Source organism: Myotis daubentonii, chromosome 1 (assembly GCF_963259705.1).
Source record: "Myotis daubentonii chromosome 1, mMyoDau2.1, whole genome shotgun sequence".
In the NCBI taxonomy this organism is placed as follows: domain Eukaryota; kingdom Metazoa; phylum Chordata; class Mammalia; order Chiroptera; family Vespertilionidae; genus Myotis; species Myotis daubentonii.
In genome coordinates this window covers 72,829,693-72,851,455 of record NC_081840.1, presented here as the reverse complement: position 1 = coordinate 72,851,455, position 21,763 = coordinate 72,829,693, and the positions used below count along the sequence as shown (strand labels likewise).

The 21,763-nt window shown below is 40.9% G+C and overlaps 1 protein-coding gene across 4 annotated transcripts in view; it reads left to right on the top strand.

Annotated features, from left to right (window-relative positions):
* FMN1 (formin 1) overlaps nt 1-21,763 on the top strand; it is a 302,227-nt gene that overhangs the window by 111,288 nt on the left and 169,176 nt on the right. For all 4 annotated transcript variants that reach the window (XM_059705564.1, XM_059705574.1, XM_059705583.1 and 1 more), the window contains exon 6: nt 16,021-16,108. In XM_059705564.1, the coding sequence (XP_059561547.1) occupies nt 16,021-16,108 (88 nt within the window). The remainder of the gene's footprint in view (nt 1-16,020; nt 16,109-21,763) is intronic.

Genomic DNA, 21,763 nt, shown 5'->3' with positions numbered 1-21,763 from the left:
GGGGAAGGACATAGGACTAGTAGTCAGACACCTGAGTGGCTCTGGGCCAATTACCTACAGTGTGTTTGTGGCACTCGTACTATCAGAAGGTGACTCATCCATATGAGAGAACCTCCAGGTACACATCTTCATGATTCCAGTCAGGATGGGTGAAAGGGCTGGCTCACTTTTCATGTGTGATGATGAGTAAATATTTTGTATCATTGTTATTCATTCACATGGATGACTGAGGGATAGAATATAACGTGTGCTGAGTTTCCGTGATGGATGTGCTGTGAGAGTAAGGAGGATGGTAGAGACTAATTATAGGGGAAATGTGCTGGATTATACACCGTAAGCCCTAACAGAATCTTGTAGCAATTTAAAAATATGTATGTATAGAGAGTGCTCTTTCATCTTCCCCCTCTTCCTAACATTTCCTGGAATCGTCATTTTATGTTTATGGAAGGAACTCAGTGAGTCTACCAGAGCAATGTGTTACTTATGTCAACTGTTGTTAGCCAGAAAGTTAACAGAGTAGAATGACTTCAGTTATAAATAGTGTATGTTACAGCAGTGGCTGCAAATTAAGACTATGCGTGAGGTGAGGTGGTTCTAGGTGAAGTAAGTCCATAAAAGGAAAAAGTAAAGTAGCCTTGGATCTTAAGAGAAGGAAGTGTTTCCCTTTGAGTTTTGTCACAGATTTTGCTGTCCAGTGACCCAAGGCCCTGGAGCTAGGAGTGCCCACTGTCAGGAGCTCTTCACCTTCTAAGCAGGAGTGGGAAAGAGCCAGGTAATTTGCATCACGATACACTCTAAATCAAAGGCCATCCATCATTTCTGATATCTTGAATGCAATGATTATCATATCAAAGACATACGATGACATTGAAGATAATAACTTTTCTGTTGTCCATTATCTTTAAACAGCTTGGAGTAATTATTAACATGTGTTCTTTCCAAAAGCCTAACACTTTACATTTTGGAGAGAAAAGCCCTATTTTAGCCATCAGGAATATATACGAGACTGGGTTCAATGTCTCAACATTAAATGAGAAATTATATAGATGAGACAAGAAGTCCAAAGGTCTTATAAACTTTGATATTTAGAATCTTTAGGAGGGCAATGTGGTTCTCTGTATACCTGGGATCGGACTTATCTAAGAAAGCCTTCTTCCTGGACTGAGCACAAAGCTTTAAGAAAAGACTCTGTGGAGATTGATAAAGAAGGGGAAACATTTTCAGCTAGTTAACCAAAAAAGTTCTGGGAATCGGGGATTATATAAACATACATACATATACTAGTATGTCAAGCATTGCACTAAGTGCCAGTGATAGTAAACAAAATAATACATTGATTTGTAGTCACCTGGACGTTCAAAGTGTGGTCTACAGACCAGAAGCAAAAGCAGCATTTTAATGGCAATATAAGAATCTCAGGCCCTGTATTAGTTTTCAAGAGCTGTTTCAACAAACTGGGTGAGTAAAAATAACAGAAATGTATTCTCTCACAGTTCTATAGACTGAAAGTTGAAATCAAGGTATTGGCAGAGCCATGCTCCCTCTGAAACCGGTAGGGGAATCCTTCTACTCTCTTCCTATCTTTCAGTGGTTTGTTGGCAATCTTTGTCATTCCTTGACATGTAGCTGCATAACTCCAGTCTCTACCTTCATCATCACTTGGCATTCTTCCTCCATGTCTCTGTGTCTTCACATGGCCATCTTCTTATAAGGACATCAGTCATATTGGATTAGGGCCCCACCTGACTCCAGTATGACCTCACCTTAACTAATTACATTTGCAACGACCTTGTTTCCAAATAATGTCGCATGCTGTGGTACTAGGGGTTAGGACTTGAACATGTTTTTCAGGACACAATTCAATCTAAAACAGGCCCCATCCCATTTCTAGTGAATGAGAACCTATATATTTCTTAATATGTCTTTTTTTAATTGATTTCAGAGAGAGGAAGGTAGAGGGAGAGAGGGATAGAAGCATCAATGATGAGAGAGAATCATTGATTAGCTGCCTCGTGTACACCCCCTACCGGGGATTGAGCCCACGACCCGGGCATGTGCCCTGACCTAGAATTGAACCATGACCTCCTGGTTCATAAGTTGATGCTCAACCACATTGAGCCACACTGACTGGGCAAGAATCTGTGTTTTTAATGAGGTCCCTGGTATTCACATGCACACAAAACTTCTAGAGGACATCCCACAAATTTTTGATTGCTTTATACTATAGACAACTTTCTAGTGCCTCTACCAAACTTTTCTAAGGGCTTTGCCTACAACATGTAGATGTATGTAGGACAGTGATGGCGAACCTATGACACGCGTGTCAGAGGTGACACGGGAACTCATTTTTTTGGTTGATTTTTCTTTGTTAAATGGCATTTAAATATATAAAATAAATATCAAAAATATAAGTCTTTGTTTTACTATGGTTGCAAATATAAAAAAATTTCTATATGTGACACGGCACCAGAGTTAAGTTAGGGTTTTTCTAAATGCTGACACGCCGAGCTCAAAAGGTTCACCATCACTGATGTAAGATAAGGACGTTTCCCATGCAATTTAGGAATGATCAAGAGAAGCTTTCTCCTCAATGCTGGTCCAGTAGGATAAGAAGGGAAGGGAAGGGACATTTCATCTACCAATCATTGACAGCCATGCAGATTAATTGTTGGGGCAGGAGGAATGGAAAGAAGAGTAGTAAAAAAAACTCATATACCTGTGGCGTCTGGTATATCTTGAATGGTAAGCCTCTGAATTCTCATCCCTCCTGAAGCAGAGAATAAGTAAATTATGTTCCCTGCTGTTAAAAAGTTGATTACATATATGGAATACATTCCTGGCCTTAGAGTTGAACCATGATAGTTGGAGGCCACGTGAAGGTACAAAATTGAATTTTTCTGCCCAAACAGAGGTCCTAGTTTCTCTCATTTTCTTAGTATTCACACCATCAGTTTGAAAAGTAAAGTCTTGGACAGTTGGCCTGTGTTTTGTTTTGTTTTTCCATAAGTTGGATCTCTCATAGTCCTTCTGTTTCCTTCTTCACTTTCTTTCTACTCTGTAGCCCTCTATCCAGTTGCTTCCCACCAAGTTAATGGTCAGTGGTTTAGAATTGTTTCATGATTATTACAGGCAAGCACTCTTTAAGGGGCCTTGAGCTCTAAGGAATAACAGGATGGTGTTTTTCCTCTGTACCTTTGTGTGACAGTAGCTTTGGCATTGTCTGAAGACAGATCAGTGAATACACTGATGTCTCTTGGTCATATTCTCTCCTAGGTCTCTATAATCAGTGAGAAAACACAGGTGATTTTGGTTTGGAGTTTGCTTCATGCATGGCACAAAAACTCCAAAACCACCAGAATTACCTCCTGCCCACATACCCACTCTCCTCCATCCCACAGTACCCTTCACCCCCTGCCCAGCCACAGCCTTCACCTGCTATGGCCTTCTCTCCATTTGCTTTCTGCACAGAATCCACTAGCCTGAAAACCAATAAAAGCGTTTTTGTGTCTCATCAGTAAGGGAATGGGATGCCAAATATGTTCTCAGACTCAGGACAGGGTGACAATTTGCCTTTTCACATTTCTTGGTGAAGAGCCTAAATCCTTAAAGTAAACTTCACATGAGCAGTTTTATGTGTCCCCAAAAATAAGCCCCTGGAAGAGATTCAGACTTAGCAGCCTGACAGAACAGTGCAGCTCAGTGTGCCTCGAAACATTTAGTGGGACAGCTAATCTGGCTGCGTGTGGAGAGCTTATTTTAGTGACATTATTCAGGCCCGCGGACGGAGGCTGCTACCCAGAAGCATACCCGACCACGATGGCTCTCAGCAGTGAGGGCTTGTTTGTACCAAGTCAGGTGACATTTCATAATGTGGCCCCATGGAGCCATCCATCCAGCTCCTCTGGGTGTGGTGCCAGAGAGTGGCAGGGGGGAGAGCACGGGACAGGGGAGCAAGGAAGCTGAGTCAGCACTTATTTTCCTGGGCACCTGCCAAGAAACAGTTGAATGTTTCCAAGGAAGCGCTCACTCTCCCTGAGGAGAGACAGCGAGATGACTGCCAGCTCTGGTCCTGCTCTAACTCTCCAGCTGGCCCTCAGCTCCTGGGACTGGCTGGGAGCAGTAGTTGCTTATCTGTCTCATCTCTAGTCACTGCTGCACTAGAAATGGAGGGAGGGCACAAGAATAGCTGCAGCTATGAAGTGGGGCTGTGACAGTTGCTTCCTCTCATGATGTTTTGTGTTTGGTTTCTTTTGTTTTGTTTTGTTTCTTTAACATAAGGCCTGTGTCTGTTGGCTGCCATGATTTTTTTTTTTAAATATATAAGGCCTGCATCTTTTGGCTACCATGCCTCATGGCCTTGCACCATCTTATGTCACTTCTTAGAACTTCCTTCCACTGGGAAATTCTCACTCTTTTTTCCAAATTAGATGTTTATTACATAAAAATAAGAATTTCTAATTCGGTGGTATGTGAATGGGTGACAATTAAATGAGAGTAAAATTAAACCTAGGTGACTTCTTGATCTACCCTACCTCATCCCCAGAAAATACTACTCTCTAATCCAGCCAAAATCAGACCCCATACTGATTTATATGTATGAGTTAGAGGTATCCAGAGTAAGTTATCAGCTTGATCATCTGAGCTGGTAGTCCTTAGGATGGACTAATGTCTACATCATTGTCTACATCTCTATAGGATACTACCTGTCTACTAGTCCACAAGAATGTCTTCAAGATAAATGCCACAGTCATTATGAGAGCACCTTGATCCCTTTGGAATCCAGCGACTTAGAAATGCAAAGGGTTAGTGCTAATGAGATGGGCTGACTTGTTGTCAGTAGCGCATGTGCTTTAATCCAGCCTCTTAAAGTCTGTAGTTCTGCCAAGTAGTGGCATTCAGTGAGTGTTGATATGAAGCATACGCAAAAGATACTACCAGTCTGAAGGCAAAAATAGAAATAGTGTTTTTTAGAATTTTCCTGTGGAGAGTCAGGTTGTCTACCCTCTGTATATTTTCCACTGTGGCAGTCAATCTCCCTGAGAAAGGCAAACCATGTACTCATTTGTTCTTTAATGTTAAAAATGTTCTACATTTGGATATATATATGTGTGTGTGTGTGTGTGTGTATATATATATATATATATATATATATATATATATATATATATATATATACCATTGTCATCAAAGCAAATATCTGCTCATATATGTGGATCCTTGATTTGTTTGCTCTTAGTTGAGGGAGGGTGATTTGGACAGGAAAGGAGCAACATGCTCTTATTTGCCTTCAGTGCCCAGGAGAAGTTCATTGGTGACTCGTGTGGCTGTATTTACTTAGGCCTGGAGCCTATTCTCCAGGCTCTATGATAAAATAGACTTTGTTGGGGATGGAAATCCTGGAACTGAAAATGAGAAAAATCACAGTGAGGACTAAGCCAAAGAAGAGAATACCTACTTGATCTGGTGTAGGTTCGAGAGTGTTTGGTGTTCAGTGAGGGTGGCGGTATAGAGTCATCTTCATTTCCAGCTGGGAAGGCTCTCTGGAAGAAGAAGGCTTGTATGATTATCTTCATTTTGTAGCTGTGCCAAACGTACTAACCGAGCAAGCTTCCAGCATTCATGGCATGTTCAGACCGTGTATTTTTATTTTTACTTCTGGCCATGTCTTCCAAGCTCAGGCACAAGCTGGAGATATATGTGGGTTTTATGTAGATGTGAAAGTCCCACTGGACCTGGCAGGAATTCTTTCTCAGTCTGTCTGGCAAGACTTTTCTAGCTGAGTAGTCAGGGTGTGGTTTTCCAGTGCAGCAAATCTTTCTTCCCATTTCTGTCTTAATTCTTATTCAAAGAGGCAGGTTTTTCAAACAATCCACACATGTAAGAAATAATAATACACTGGCTCAAGGTGCAGGTTTAGACAGCGTGGGGTGTGGGCCTGCTTTCCCCCCTCTGGCAGGCATTATGAGAGTTCCTTCTGCGTTATAATAGTACGCATGTGTGACATGCCCTAATCCTAGCATGCGACGGGGGTCTGGAAAGGCTTGGCCTTAAACTAGGCATGTCTAATAGGGTTTAACGCAACCTGTGAATTTGCCCCTACACAAGGTCATCTTGTAGGCCAGTGGAATGCTGCACAAATTGCATTCTCCTCCAGACTGTAATTATACCTGGGAGAAGGCCTTGTGCTGCCAAGTTCAGCTGACTCCAGATAGGACCAAGATAAACTGAGGGCTTACTAGCGTTTCTCAAACACAAATTTTTAAGGATTTGATATAAAGCATCTCTTGTTAAAAAAAAAAAAAAGATGGTCTTGAGGTTTATGAAGGAGCTTTGTGTTGGAGATGGTGAGACTGGCTATTGTCTGGCTTCCCTGGGGGCAGAAGAAGGTTGACATGGAAGCAGGGGGAATTTGATTCAGACAAAAATGCTGTGGTGCCAAAAGTTACTTAATTCTAGAAAATGATTTTGAGGATTAAACAAATCAAATAATATGCATATGAGGACAAAGAAGAATGAAAAATGGGTATGGGAGTAATTGTGGTATAAGAATAGCATGAGAAGTTTAGGTTATGTTTATAGTTAGCTGAGGTGGGACTATGTTTTGTTTGTTTGGTGATAGAAAATGGCTATAAATTTGTGTGCCTTGTATGAAATATACTGTAATAACTTTTAAAGTATATTTTTACTGATTTCATAGAGGAAGGGAGAGGGAGAAAGAGATAGAAACATCAATGATGAGGGAGAATCATTGATCAGCTGCCTCTTGCACGCCCCACACTGGGGATCGAGCCCACAACCCTGGCATGTGCCCTGACCGGGAATCAAACCGATGATCTCCTGGTTCCTGGGTGGACACTCAACCACTGAGCCATGCCAGCCAGGCTACCTGTAGTAATCTTTAAATTTCAAAGAGTGAACATTCTTCCTAAGTAAAGCCCATCCTTAAATATCTGGGCTTCTGGGCCAATCCAGAAGCAGAAGGATAAGGTAGACAACATTTCTTTAATGCTAAGGGTTAAGTGATTCCAAAATCCACTTCAACCAGAGTGCACATTGGATAGCAAACTTTTACACATACTTGTGCTCTCCCATAAAGGTTTGCTGAAGTATCTTCCTGAGTAGCCTGGAGTGTGCCCTTTTTTCCAAGAACACATGTGGAAAGAGGTTTTCAGAAGGTGAGATCTGGCCTTTTGTTTCAGGAAAAAGGCACTCAATATAACACTTTGGGAACTGCTTTCAAGGTATCCAAGCAAGTTTGTGCCTGAAACAGCCATCTCATTCATAACCCCACCTTTCAATGTGTCCTGGAAGTTTTTAGGGATCATACACCTAAGAATAATTAGAAACTTCTTTTGTTATCAGAGCTCTGTAATTAACTTCTTTGTATCAAACTTATTTATATGTTTCCCTTTAAACTAGTCTTTGAGCTCCCATTGAATGAGGATGTATACATATTCATGTACTCAGATACATGTATACATATGTACTATTTTTAGTCTTTGCATCCCTCACAGCACAGACAGGAGTCTACGTTTGGTGAGTGCTGTTGAATTGGCCTGACTGCGTTTCAGCATTGGTGTGATGATGAGTCAGGGCAGCCTCGGAGCAGGAGGCTGATCACTGATCTCTTGACTTTTCTCTTAATAACCAGTCACCAGACCATGATGCCAGTCATGGTAGCCAGCCAAGAGGCCATGAAGCTTAGCACTCTAAACCGAAAAGCCCAGAGGGGAGACCCATTGTCTTATGGCTGCAATTCTTAGTTTTATTTGTATTTCTACTTAAGATTATTATATTGCTGGGAACCTTTGACTTGGGCCAGATGACTTTTAAAAACTGTTAAAGTAGCACCACATAATAACAACCAGAATGCTGAAAGAATAATTTGGTGCTGATTAATTAAATTTTTTAATTACTAAGTGGTTGGATATATCTTTTATATTTAAAATGTTGTGCCCGGCCAGAATGGCTCAGTGGTTGAGCCTCAACCTGTGAACCAGGAGGTCACAGTTCAATTCCCAGTCAGGGCACATGCCTAGGTTGTGGGCTCCATCCCCAGTAGGGGGCATGCAGGAGGAAGTCAATCAATGATTCTCTCTCATCATTGATATTTCTATTTCTCTCTCCCTCTCCCTTCCTCTCTGAAATATAATAAAAAATACTTTTTTAAAAATAAAATGCTGTGGTTATTTTTTAATGTACTATTTAAATTTCTTGCTATAAAAAGGGCAGACTAAATATCAGACAATCGCAGGCAACTTAGATTTCTAAAAAATTTTCAGGTGATCATTATGATCACCAGTCCACACTGTTCAGTAATGTGAATATGGAAGGTGTAGGAGGTTGCATTTGATTTTTTTTTTTTGAGCCCAGAATATATTAGAGAAGCTAGTAGATTGGGGAGAATAAATACGCAATATTAGTTTATCTTTTTGTCACATGCTCTTTCTCTTCAGAGAGAAATTTTTGAAGTTCACTTTATCTGTCTAGAAGTTGGCTTACTGAGAATTCATATAGTGCAATAAAAGAAAAACAAGGGAATTTTCATTTAACAGAAGATTCTACATAAATTGCACCTGATTATTTGAAACTTCACCATGATTCTAAAAATTTCTTTTAAATGATGTAATAATTCTTGATTGACAACTAATTAAACATCTTTTTTAAAAACTTTTGTCATGTTCTAAATCTGTTCTTTTTTCCCCTTGTTTATTCCCTCCATCAGTTTTCTTTGTATTTGTTTCTTTCCCTTCATAATGTTTTCTTCCTAACTACTCTGTTGTGAAAGTAAACACCTCAGATTATATATATATATGGCTAATATGCTAAGTGTCCTTCCCTCTGTCCAGGTAATTCACGTAGCTACACCCGGCTTCCGCTTCCTAGTGACAACTAGCCTCCTTGCAGTTTCTTCAGCCCAAGAACACAACTTGCTTTATAGCCAGGTGGAAACGCTTTGCACTGTAACCAAATTTCTGTGAAGCGTTTTCCCACGCCTCATGTAATTTGATCCTCACAGAAGTCCTGGAGTAGGTAGATAGAGTCTGGGTGGAATCCTATTTTCTTTTCATTAGCCGGAAAATGAAGAGTTAGAAAGTTTGGAAACTTGACCTGACTGAAAAGAAATAAGAAATGGTGAACCTTGAAAATGATTTCAGGTTTTCTCACTGCACAGAATATAGTCAAACACTGCTGCAGTTAAATATTTTACCCTTTGTTCTCCCTGCGTGATCTACAATAATAATCTGCTTCGTGTTGATATTTACTGCTGTGTTGCTGACAATTACCTGAAAGAGAAGTTGGGGTGCTTCACTGGGCTTGAAAAAGTTAAGCTAAATCAGAAAGCAGGTCTAACTAAGCAGGTTTGTTCTATATCTGTAAAAGGCTAAGTTGACTTGCGCATGCGTGATACATATAAAGCTCTCACCTGCACCAATCTCACACATGTGTTTCCATCTGTCATTGTTGATCGTGAATTTGGTTGACACTTCTATTATAGAGAAAGGGTGAATAGCAATATTAAAATATTTCTTCTAATTAATTTCCTTTCAATGTGCATGAATTCGTGCAACAGGCCACTAGTAGGTATATATCTGGCTAAGGTCTGTGAGATTTGATCACATATCAAAAAGCAGTATTGGGTTAGGAGAACAGTGTTCTATTTCTATGAGCCTTGCTTTAAGGCCCTAGGGGTAAGGTGACTACACTCACTTTATAGGACTCTTGAGCATGAAGTGTTGTTATTTATTTAGAAATCCATGGGGCAGGGTTGGGAGGTACACTAAAGGAATAAAGTTTACAATATTGTGGTGCTCACTGCCCCAATTCACAACTATTCATTTGGATTAGTTGTGAGCACAATACCTAGCATTTAGTAGGAGTGCAGTACAAAGTAGTTCTCTTCCCTCTCCTTCCCTTAGGAGACGCCCCTTATCCACAGCAATCTCTGTGTATATCTCTTTCTTCTTATGAATTCAGCTATGTTCTTCTTTTTTTCATTTATTGGGATGACATTGTTAATAAGATTAGCATTGGTTCTCAACCTTCTGGCCCTTTAAATACAGTTCCTCATGTTGTAACCCAATCATAAAATTATTTTTGTTGCTACTTCATAACTGTAATGTTGCTACTGTTATGAATCGTAATGTAAATATCTGATATGCAAGATGGTCTTAGGCAACTACTGTGAAAGGGTCATTCGACCACCAAAGGGGTCTCGACCCACAGGTTGAGAACCGCTGGATTATAGGTTTCAGATGTACTTTTCTATGATACATGATCTGTATATTGCATTGTGTGCTCACCACCCAAAATTGTACCCCCTTTACCTATTACTACCTTCACCCCCTTCCCTCTGGTAACTTCCATACTATTTTCTGTGTCTATGAGTTTTTATTTTCCTTGTTTATTCATTTGTTGTTTTATAGCCCACGTATGAGTGAAATCATATGAGCTATGTTCTTATTTAAATTTCTTTGCACTGTACCAGCTTAAGAGACTTAGTGATAGGAAAACAGCAAAAAGTATACAAAAACAGTTCACAAGAACATGTAACCAACAACCAAATGCTTAACCTTACCATTAAATAATTTAAAATGCAGATTATTGATAAAAACATTTTAATCTATCATATTGGCCAACATTTTTAAAATTTATAATACCCACAGTGGGTGAGGGAACAGGAAAATGGTCACTCTCATATGCTTGGTAGGAGTGTAAATTGATGCCACCTATTTCAGAAAACTCTTAAGGTTTTTGGTTCAGCTAAAGGTAGCATTCTCTCTCTAAACATCTGCCAAGTCATTAGACAAAATTGCAAGGACAACTGACTGTGGTGACACCCTTTCCAAAGTTCAGCCTGATTGAGCAATGAGGTGGGGATGGATTTGCTTGTTTTCCTAATGACAGATTATCTCAATCTCTCAGTCTCTCTTTCAATTCTCTTGAGGTTGCTCTCTTGCCTTCTTTTAATTAGCTAGTAGAAAAACCAGCATTTGAACTTTATCTTCCCTGTAGGTAGACTGCATTACCCTGGTTTTCAGAACTCTAACTGGATAGCTTGGGGAATGTTTGTTTGAAGGAATCTTTGCTACCCAGTTGTGATCTTGTCATACATTTGATTCTTGCACCTTTCTCCTTGACATTGATATATATGCCATGGCCAAGGTTGTATCAGTCACTATCCTAGACATTTAAGAATAAATCTAGTCAATTCCCAAATCCTTTCTTCTTTTGAATTTGAATTTGCAATGAGCTCAGGTGATGTTTTTATTTGCCTTTTTGGTTCTTTTCAGCAAGTTTTAAAAATCACTAAGCTCTACAGACTTGAATGGCCTGTCATTTCCCACCCCCAGAGTCTAGAGTGGTGCCACCGCAGATGTTTGCTAAATGACAATTTGTGGCTAAATATTTACTTAAAACTTATGTGGATTTTTAAAATTCGGTACTGAAGTTTTAAATAGCATTTCACTTTAAAATTGTGTTCTCTAAGAAAAAGTCAGACATTGTACTTTTAAAGAAGATATTTGATTATACATAATCTCTTCCTCCTCTGCTTTTGCTTTCATATGCAAATAAATAAATAATACCAAGTTTATTCTTTATTTATTTTACAATTCTTGAAATTCTGTATGCCCCAGAATCTTTCTCTAAAGCTAATGTTGAAATTATTAAACACATTAGACTGAAAAATGAGATTTTCTTTTTATCTTGATGAAAACTTGGTATTTACTATATTTTAGTTCTGATAGTGATATAAAAGTAGCCATTCTGAACAGAGAAATGAAAAAGAAAGGGCTAATACTTTCAACAATAAAGATTTTTTAAAAAGAAAGAAAGAAAAGCAAAGGGCTGGCAGTAAGGAAAGAAAAGACAAAGGTCTGGCAATAATCGATTCAGGTTCGATCAATCAATAGGTAACTAGACAGTTTATACAATTAGACAATCTTGGTTGGAACAAACTCATGGTATCTCTTATTGTTCAACCAGCAAACAACTCAGCTAGTCAAGTACTAATATACAAGCAGGTGCTAGTTACTGTTTAATCTTGTCTTCACTGTATTTTGGTAAGCTTATATGTACCTTGGTGGGAGAGGAAGCATAGATGTTTAGTTTGTATTTTACCAAAGAAAGTGCTTTAAAAAACCCCCACAAGATTTGATGATGTTTTGAGTGCATGTCATATTGATTTTTGTAGCCATGCCCCATGAAGAAAAGATAACCTTTTTCCTTTAGTGACCACTGTGTGATATGTTATTAGGAACTTAGTTGGTTTACTAGGATTAGAGAAAACAAAACTATGAAGAACTCTCTATGGCAGTGGTTCTCAACCTTCTGGCCCTTTAAATACAGTTCCTCATGTTGTGACCCAACCATAAAATTATTTTCATTGCTACTTCATAACTGTAATGTTGCTGTTATGAATCATAATGTAAATATCTGATATGCAGGATGGTCTTAGGCGACCCCTGTGAATAGGTCGTTCAACCACCAAAGGGGTCACGACCCACAGGTTGAGAACCGCTGCTTTATGGAATAGTCATAAAGGTTGAAATAATTGGCAATGAGGTATTTGGAGTTTCTTTAAAAAATTGTAAAAGTTTTGATATGCATATCCTATCTAATAAAGACAGAATATGCAAATTGACCATCACTTCACAACAAAGTTGGCAGCGGCTGGCTGAGAGCGAGGGCGGGAGGTAGTGTCCAGACGAAGGCCTGGGTCCTGGGTGCCGGAGGGAAACCGGTGCCGGCAGCCAGGGGAAGGAAGGCCTATTCTTGCACAAATCTTCATGCATCAGGCCTCTAGTGTTATTATAAAGGAACAAATTTAAATAATTTAAAATTAAAGCTTTATGTGCAAAGTATTATCTTGCTTATATTAATAACTAGAGGCCCGGTGCACAAAAATTTGTCCACTCGGGGGGGAGGGGGGTCCCTCAGCCTGGCCTGTGCCCTCTCACAGTCTGGGACCCCTTAGGAGATAACGACCTGCTGGCTTAGGCCTGCTCCCAGGTGGCAGAGGGCAGGCCAAATCCCTAGGTGCAGCCCCTGGTCGGGCTCAAAGCAGGGCCGATTGGGGAGTTGGGGCGCCGCCCCTGGTCATGCACAGAGCAGGGCAGATCGGGAGGTTGTGATGCCACCCTCAGTCACGCTCAGGGTAGGGCCGATTGGGGGGTTGGGGCACCGCCCCCTGTCACACTCAAGGCAGGGTCGATGGGGAGGTTGCGGTGCCACCCCCTGTCACGCATAGAGCAGGGCCAATCAGGGGGTTGGGGCACTTCCCCCTGTCACTCACAGAGCAGGGCCCATCAGGGGGTTGGGGAGCTCCCCCTGTCACTCACAGAGTAGGGCCAATAGGGGAGTTGGGGCACCGCTCCCTGTCACGCACAGAGCAGGGCGGATCAGGGGTTGGGGTGCCGCCCTCTATCACCCACAGAGCAGGGCCAATCAGGGGGTTGGGGCGCCACCACTGTCACACTCAGGGGAAGGCCGATGGGGAGGTTATGGCTCTACCCCATCACACACAGAGCAGGGCCCGTGGGGGGGAGGGGAGGTTGGGGCACCACCCTCTATCACCCACAGAGCAGGGCCGATCAGGGTGTTGGGGCGCCTTCCCCTGTCTCACACACAGCCACAGGGAGATCAGGAGGTTGGGGAGCTACCCCCTATCAGGCACAGAGCAGGGCTGATCAGGGGGCTGGGGCGCCACCCACTGTCACACACAGAGCAGGGCCCGTGGGGGGGGGGGGTTGGGGCGCCGCACCCTGTCACACACAGAGCAGGGCCGATCAGGGGGTTGGGGCACCGCACCCTGTCAAACACAGAGCCGCATGGTGATCAGGGGTTTGGGGAGCTCCTCCCTATCAGGCACAGAGCAGGGCTGATCAGGGGGTTGGGGCACCTTCCCCTGTCACGAATAGAGCAGGGCAGATAGGGAGGTTGTGGCCCTGCCCCCTATCACACACAGAACCACCAGGTGATCAGGGGGTTTGGGTGCTGCCCCCTGTCACGCTGATCCCGGTGCCAGGAGGCCTCGCGGCTCCGCTGATCCTGGTGCTGGGAGGCATATTACCCTTTTACTACATAGGATAGAGGTCTGGTGCACCGGTGAGGGCCGGCTGGTTTGCCCTGTAGGGTGTCCTGGATCAGGGTGGGGGTCCCCACTGGGGTGCCTGGCAAGCCTGGGTGAGGGGATGATGGCTGTTTGCAGCTGGTCACACACCCTTCAGAGTGGGGGTGCCCACTGGGGTGCCTGGCCAGTCTGGGTGAGGGGCTGAGGGCTGTTTTCAGGCTGGCGGGTCACTGAAGCTCCCAACTGCTTCCTTTTTTTCTTTTTTTAATTCTGGGCCAGCTTTAGCTCTGACTCCAGCTCTTAGGCCTCGGCTGCTGAGAGCAGGTATCTGGTTTGTTTGTGTTCTCTAATCGAAACACTGTATCAACTCCAGCTCTGAGATCAGGGCTCGCTGAAAGCAGGTTTCTGGAGTTTTGTTTAGCTTCTATATTTGTAACTATGTTTCAAACTGCAAGCTCACAGGCCAGCAAGGCAGGGGAACGTTGGTTTCCTCCATCACTGAAGCAAAGAAGCCTCATGTTAGTTTCAAGCTGCCTGACTGCTGGCCGCCATCTTGGCTGGCAGTTAATTTGCATATCGCCCTGATTAGCCAGTGGGAAGGGTAGTGGAGGTACAGCTAATTACCATGTTTCTCTTTTATTAGATAGGATAATACAAATATGAAGCAATCTAACTCTCCAAAATGGAAAATTTATTTAAATAATCTATGTCAAGAAGTTTATTAGGGGCTTTACACACATTGTCATTTAATTTCTAGAATAAATGTACAAGCTAAGTTGGTCAGCACTGCTTCATGATGAAGAAGTTAAATACCTAGTGGTTAAGTCATTTTTCTGAGGTCATATCACTGATAAACTACTGAGTCAAGATCACAATGATCTTTACCCTAAACCACTGAGCAGATGACACAGCCAAGAATTGAGGCTATGAAGAGACTTAAAAAGTAGCAACATGAAGCCCAGTGTGGATCAGTTTGTTGGGCATCCTTCTGTGCACCAGGAGGTTGGTGGTTCGATTCCCAGTCAAAGGCACATGCCCAAAGTTGTGGGCTCAATCTCCAGTAGGGGATATGCAGGAAGCAGCCAATCAATGTTGCACTCTCACATCAGTGTTTCTCTCTCTCTTTCCATTCTCCTTCCTCTCTCGAAAATAAATAAATAAACTATTCTTTTAAAAAAGTAGCAAATGAAAATATGCCAATGATAAGTTAAAAAGTTATATATATATATAATTTCCATATATTACAGTTACAACTTAGTTAAAATGTGTTTGAATAAAAGATTAGAGAATAATATTATAAAGATTTTTTTCTCTTTTTAAAAACATCTTTATTGAGGTATAATTCATACACCATGCAATTTATCTATTTAAAGTGTACAATTCAGTGGTTTTTAGTATATTCACAGGTATATGCAACCATCACCGTAATAAATTTTAAAACATTTTCATCACCCTCAAAAGACCTTGAACCCTTTAGTTGTTGACCCCACTTCCCCCAACAAGCCCAGCCCTAGGCAATCACTAATCTATTTTGTGTCTCTATTATACATTTGCCTATTCTGGACATTTCACATAAGTGGAAATCATATAATATCACCTTTGTGACTGGTTTCTTTCCTTTAGCGTGATAGTTTCAAGTCCATCCATGTTGTGGCATGAATCATCACTTTATGTTTGAATAATATCTCATTGTTTAGATATACCAATATTATAAAGATTTTGTGTGCTTGTATTAGATTGGTGGAATTTGGGGTGGTGTATTTTTTTATTTTCTGTAATATCTTTAGTTGTGGATAAGTTACTTTTAAATTAAAGGGTTATCAAAATAGAGTATAGTGTCAGTTTAGTTCAACAATCAGAGTATCTAAAAATCTTAATTTTTTTATATACTTCTGAAAGATTGCATGGTCATTTGAGCTTGTGTTAATTTTATTTTTAAATTCCAGATCATCAAGTTATTGGATGGAAAACGATCTCAAACTGTGGGAATCTTGATATCTAGTTTGCATTTAGAAATGAAGGATATCCAGCAGGGTAAGTCTTCTCTACCATTTTTCCCCAAAACTTTAATTTTTTTCAGCATTTTATTGTGAAAGATTTCAAACATATACAAAATTAGGATGCCACAGTGAATCCCATGTCCACTGCCCAACTACAAAACAATTAGTTTACTCTTATTTCACCTGAAACACCCTTTCTCTACCAACTATGAAGCAAAACTCAGACATAATTCATCTGTTAAAAATGTTAGTACATGGCTAAAAGATAAGGACACTTTTCAAGCATAACTCCAGTGCCATTATCATGTATTTGAAAACATTTACAGTGATTTCTCAAGATCATCAAATATGTAGTAGTTCTAATTTCCCTGATTGTCTGTATACTCACTGATTCATCCTTTTGTTTATAGTTAGTTTGATTGAGGATCCAAACAAATTTTATGTATTGCCTTTGATGTGTCTCTCAGGTTTCTTTTAATCTAAAAGTTTCTACCATCCATCTTTTTTTTTTGCCTTTTGTAATTAATATTTTGATGAAACCATGTCACTTTGTCCTGTGGAGTTTCCCATAAGATTTGCTGATTGTATTACCATGTTTTTATTATGTTCTTCTGTCCCCTGTGGTTCCTGTAAACTGTCAGTTTGCTAGAGACTTAACCTGAGTGGGGGGAAAATATGTTATATATACTATTGAATATTCTGTCAAGAAGCACATCATATCTGGTCGTCTCTTTATGATGTTAGTGAGCACTAATGATCTTTACCTAGATTCATTATTTTATTAGAAGTTTTCAAAATAATAATATACAAATTCTATCATTTCTTCATTACTTGGGACATTATTCTGGAGAAACACTTTTTCTATTTTTCTTTCTTTCTCTTTCTTTTTTTAAAAATAAAAGGTATTGGGGTGACATTAGTTAATAGGGCCATATAGTTTTCAAGTCTACATTCCTATGATACACAATCTGTATATTGCATTGTGTTTCCACCACCCAAAGTCAAATAATCTTCCGTCACCATATATTTGGTTCCCTTCACCCTTTACCATGCCCTCCCCTTCCCTGTGTTAACCACCATACTGTTGTCTGTGTCTGAGTTTCAGTTTTATATCCCACATATGAGTGAAATCATGTGGTTCTTAGCTTTTTCTGACTTATTTTGCTTAAGATAATATTCTCAAGGACCTTGAAACTTTTTGATTCATCTACTTGTTCTGTTATTGTTTCTTAATCCCTTCTTTTTTTCAAATGACACTATTTCAATTTGGTTGTCTTTGGCTCAGTTTGAAATGAGACATTTAAAGAGGAAATTTTACCTGTATATATTGTTCTTAGAAAAGTTGACCAAAAGCGATTTTGCTTTTTAAAATCTTCGTCTTACATTAAAATAATACTCCCCTTTCTCAGTAATCAATTAAATGTAAATCTTTTTGTTGTTGTTGTTGTTATTGTTGCTGTTGCTGTTGTTAATCCTCACCCAAGGATATTTTTTCCATTGCTTTGTAGAGAGTGGAAAGGAGGGATGGAGAGGGAGAGGGAAAGAAGAGACAGAGAGGAGAGAAAGAGAGATCAGCGAGAAAGAGAGAGACTTGGTTGTTTCCAACAGGTGCCCGACCAGGGCCAGGAATCAAACCTGAGACCCTTTGGTGTGTAGGCTGGCACTAACCATTCAGGTACACCAGCCAGGGCTATAAATCGTTATTTTAACATGTCACTGACAGTATTTTCTGAGTAGTAATACAGTCTCTTGTAGATACTTTCGGTAGAATTTAGCATGAGTTTAACGGTGGAGACACTCTCAAACCACAGTACCCAGGTTTCAGTCTGTGTTGCCTCAAAGTTATTTTGCTTTGGTAGCCAGCAGAAGACTCCCGTAGGTCTTGAACTAAAAAATGCTTATGATACTTTCACACACTACTATTCCTCTCAAAGGAGCTTTGTTAAGGTCTTAACATTTTGCTTTATTTCAAACATTAAAAATTCCACATAAAACTAAAAAGTTTTCAGAGTATTCAAATAATCTGTCTAGGTCCAGCCAATATGGCTCAGTAGTTGAGGTCGACCTATGAACCATGTGGTCAGGGTTCGATTCCCAGTCGGGGCACATGGCTGGGTTGCGGGCTCAGTCCCCAGTGTGGGGCATGCAGGAGGCAGCCAATCAATGATTCTCTCATCACTGATGTTTCTATCTCTCTCTCCCTCTTCCTTCCTCTCTAAAATCAATACAAATATATTCAAATAAGCTGTCTATTTTTAGTATTTAAGCTTAAGAGTAGAACTAAATACATAACTATGAATATTAAACATGCAAAGATGTTGCAGTAATTGATTTGAATTAGAGGCGGAGGATGGCTTAAAAAATGTCAGCCATAAGAATTAGAAAGGAATTCTTTAGTAACTTTAGGTATTAGGTCTTCTAGAAGAACTGAGTTTTGGGTAAATTCATACCAGGAAATTATGATGCTGGGACAAAGGAAAAATGAAAAAATAAAACAAAACAGAAAACTATCAGCAGGGAAGTGTGTAGTCTTATGTCCAGGATCCTAACATTTTTGATGTGGTCATTGAAATTAGAAAACGGTCCTTCCATGTTCAGTGGCAGAGTCTGGTCCTAAAGAACAGCATTCTTCAGAAGCCTGGTGAAGCCAAGCATGCGTGGTTTCACCACCAGGGTGCAGAGCACTATGGATATGAGCTTTCACACTGGCAATAGCACCTTAGCCTGTATTCAGTTCTTCCTCAGCATGTCCTGCTGTAGGACAGCAGATTGCCATGTGGGTAAGATTCACTCCAGCCACGTGGTAGTCTAGTCACCAACTCAAGACCATAAGCCTTGTGGATTGAATGCCCATTGTGAGTCATGAAAAGAGACCTTTCCAATATTCTACTCTGGACAAGGATATGCTTATGAGAAGCATAAGTGAACTAGCATTTGAACATTAGAAACGTCATTTGTAGCATTGCATACTTCTGGGACGCGTGGGCGCCATTTTCCTTTCCTCCTGCTCCAGGCACCTCTGAAATCCACCACAGAGTTGGCTCTTAAGCTCCATTTCATGTCTTCATTTAGTAATGCACTCCAGATGAATACGGCACTATAACCTGAGCTTAATTTTTCTTTAGAGTCATTTGACTGACACTGGCATCTGAAGGTCACTTAGGAGCCGGGCTATGTCAGTTACATTTCATTCTGAGTCCATGTCTGGTCGTGAATGGAATGCACTTGGCCTTGTGTTGTCATCCTGATGAAAGGACTCCCTGTGCTGACATTGGCCTAAAACATTTGTTTTAATGTGGGGGTGTGTGGCTGCAGTGAGATCTGATTGGGGCAGGCCCGTTGGCAGCCAGGCAAGGTCGCACAGCACGACAACCGTGGTGAAATGACCACAGTTCAGAAACTGTTCTTCAGCCTCCTGGTCATGTATTCCTCTTTCCACTGCACAAATGCACTAACTCTCACTTTTCAAACTCTTAAGGCACCAATGTATAAACCACATAGCCAGTGTGTTCACTTAGAGCAGTGGTTCTCAACCTTCTGGCCCTTTAAATACAGTTCCTCATGTTGTGACCCAACCATACAATTATTTTTGTTGCTACTTCATAACTGTAATGTTGCTACTGTTATGAATCATAATGTAAATATCTGATATGCAGGATGGTTTTAGGCGACCCCTGTGAAAAGGTCATTCAACCACCAAAGGGGTCGCGACCCACAGGTTGAGAACCGCTGACTTAGAGAATTTTCCTTTGTCGTGATGAAAATATTTATCATATCTGTTCATCATCACCTCCATGTCAGTTGTCTCCTCTTGGCATTATACATTGTTTATGCTTTCTTCCCCTTTGCTGAGATTACAGGTTGGTCACTTAGATAATAGGTTGGGGTATTTCAGTCCACAATTACCTCCCATAGATGGGTGATCCAGTTTTTACTGATTCAAGTCTTAAAAAGAAACCTTGTTCTCATTTGTAGGGTGGGCTTTTCTCCATTGTCCACTAGATGCTGGCTGTAGTGTGTACTCAAGAAGTGAAATTTGGGGCTCTATACCTCAAAGTCTTAAAGCTGCAAGTAGAGAGCTAGTGTCTCTTCCATTATGTCATGTTCCATTTTTTGCTAAGAATTTCTCTGCTAATTAAGCATCATTTACAACTAATTGGGCTAGTATATCATATGTAAAAGTCAGTCAATAAATGTTTTTTTAATTTAATTTAAAAAAGAAACTGAACCTTAGATGGAATCTGAATGTTGTGTATTCCATTAGTGCATTTGGACAAAACTTCCTTTCTTCCCTCCTTTCCTCTTTCCCTCCCTCCCTTCCTCCCTCCCTTTTTCTCTCAGTAAACATGTTTTGAAGCCAGCTCTGTATCAGGTACCATGATGACCAAAATACAAGGTTCAGATTCTAAGATTCTCAAGAGTTCACAGGATGGAGAGAGAGATGTAAAAAGCAGCCCAAGATTACAATAGAGTTGCCCATGAAATAACAAAGCAATGTCTTGTCCCCTCCTACAAAACTTCAGATGAGTCTTAGAGGGTGACACGATGGTCATCACACACAGAAGGAGCCTGTCCAATGGAAAGGAGGCATGTGTAAAGGACGCCCAGCTTGAGTGTGTGACTGTTTCAGGGCACAGGGCTAGAAAGGCATCGCATCCAGCACTGAGGCTCTGAGTCTCAACACACAGAAGTTGGACATTATCCCATCAGTAACAGGGAGACAGCATTGAAGATGGGCAGTGCTGTGGTCTGACTTTGAGTGCAGAAATACCTTTCAGGCTGGGGAAGACCACAGAGCGCATCACTACTGCAACTGCCTGTGCTTGCTTCCCTCTCACTGCCCTCTCACCACAGTGGTCCTCTCATTCCTTCAAAGGGCCATGTCCATCCCTTCCTCTGATTCTTTGAAGGCACAGCACATTTCAAATGAACAGCACTGCCCGTTCGCTCTGTTTCAGATACTTTTCCAGACCCCCCCCCTCCCTAATTTAAGTCACCCTGAGTTAATTCTCTCCTGTTCTACACAGCACTTAATAGTTTTTTGTTTGTCTACTTATGTTCTCATTTATGCTCCTCTCTAGAATATACTCTCCAAGAGGGAGATTGCTCACTGGTGTCCCTGGCACCTTGTACTGTGCCTGGCACCTGGGTGATGATCATCAAGTGTCTGTTGAATGAATACAAAAAAAAGTACTGAAAGTGGATAAATCTGTTAGAAGGGGCTTAGGATTTATTTTTTATTTTTTGTTAATTCTCACCTGAAGATTTTTTTTTGCCATTGATTTTTAGAGAGAGTGGAAGGGAGTGGGAGAGAGAGAGAATCATCAGTGTGAGAGCAACATATGGATTGATTGCTTCCTGCATGCACCCCGACAAGGGCCAGGGATCGAGCCTGCAACCCAGGCATGTGCCCTTGACTAGGAATTGAACCTGAGGCCCTTCAGTGCAGGGTCTGACACTCTAACCATTGAGCACCACCGGCCAGGGTTAGGATTGTGATTTTTGAGATAAATGATAAAAGCCAGAACTAAGATTGTGTCTGTAGAAATTTAGAAGAGGAGACCCTATATAAGGGATATTTGGAGAGAGAATTGCTAACTAGTCATGTCAGATGCAAGCATTGTTGAAGAAGTCTTATATGTATCTTGGGTTTCTGGCCTTAACAAGCATGTGTATAATGATGTCAAAA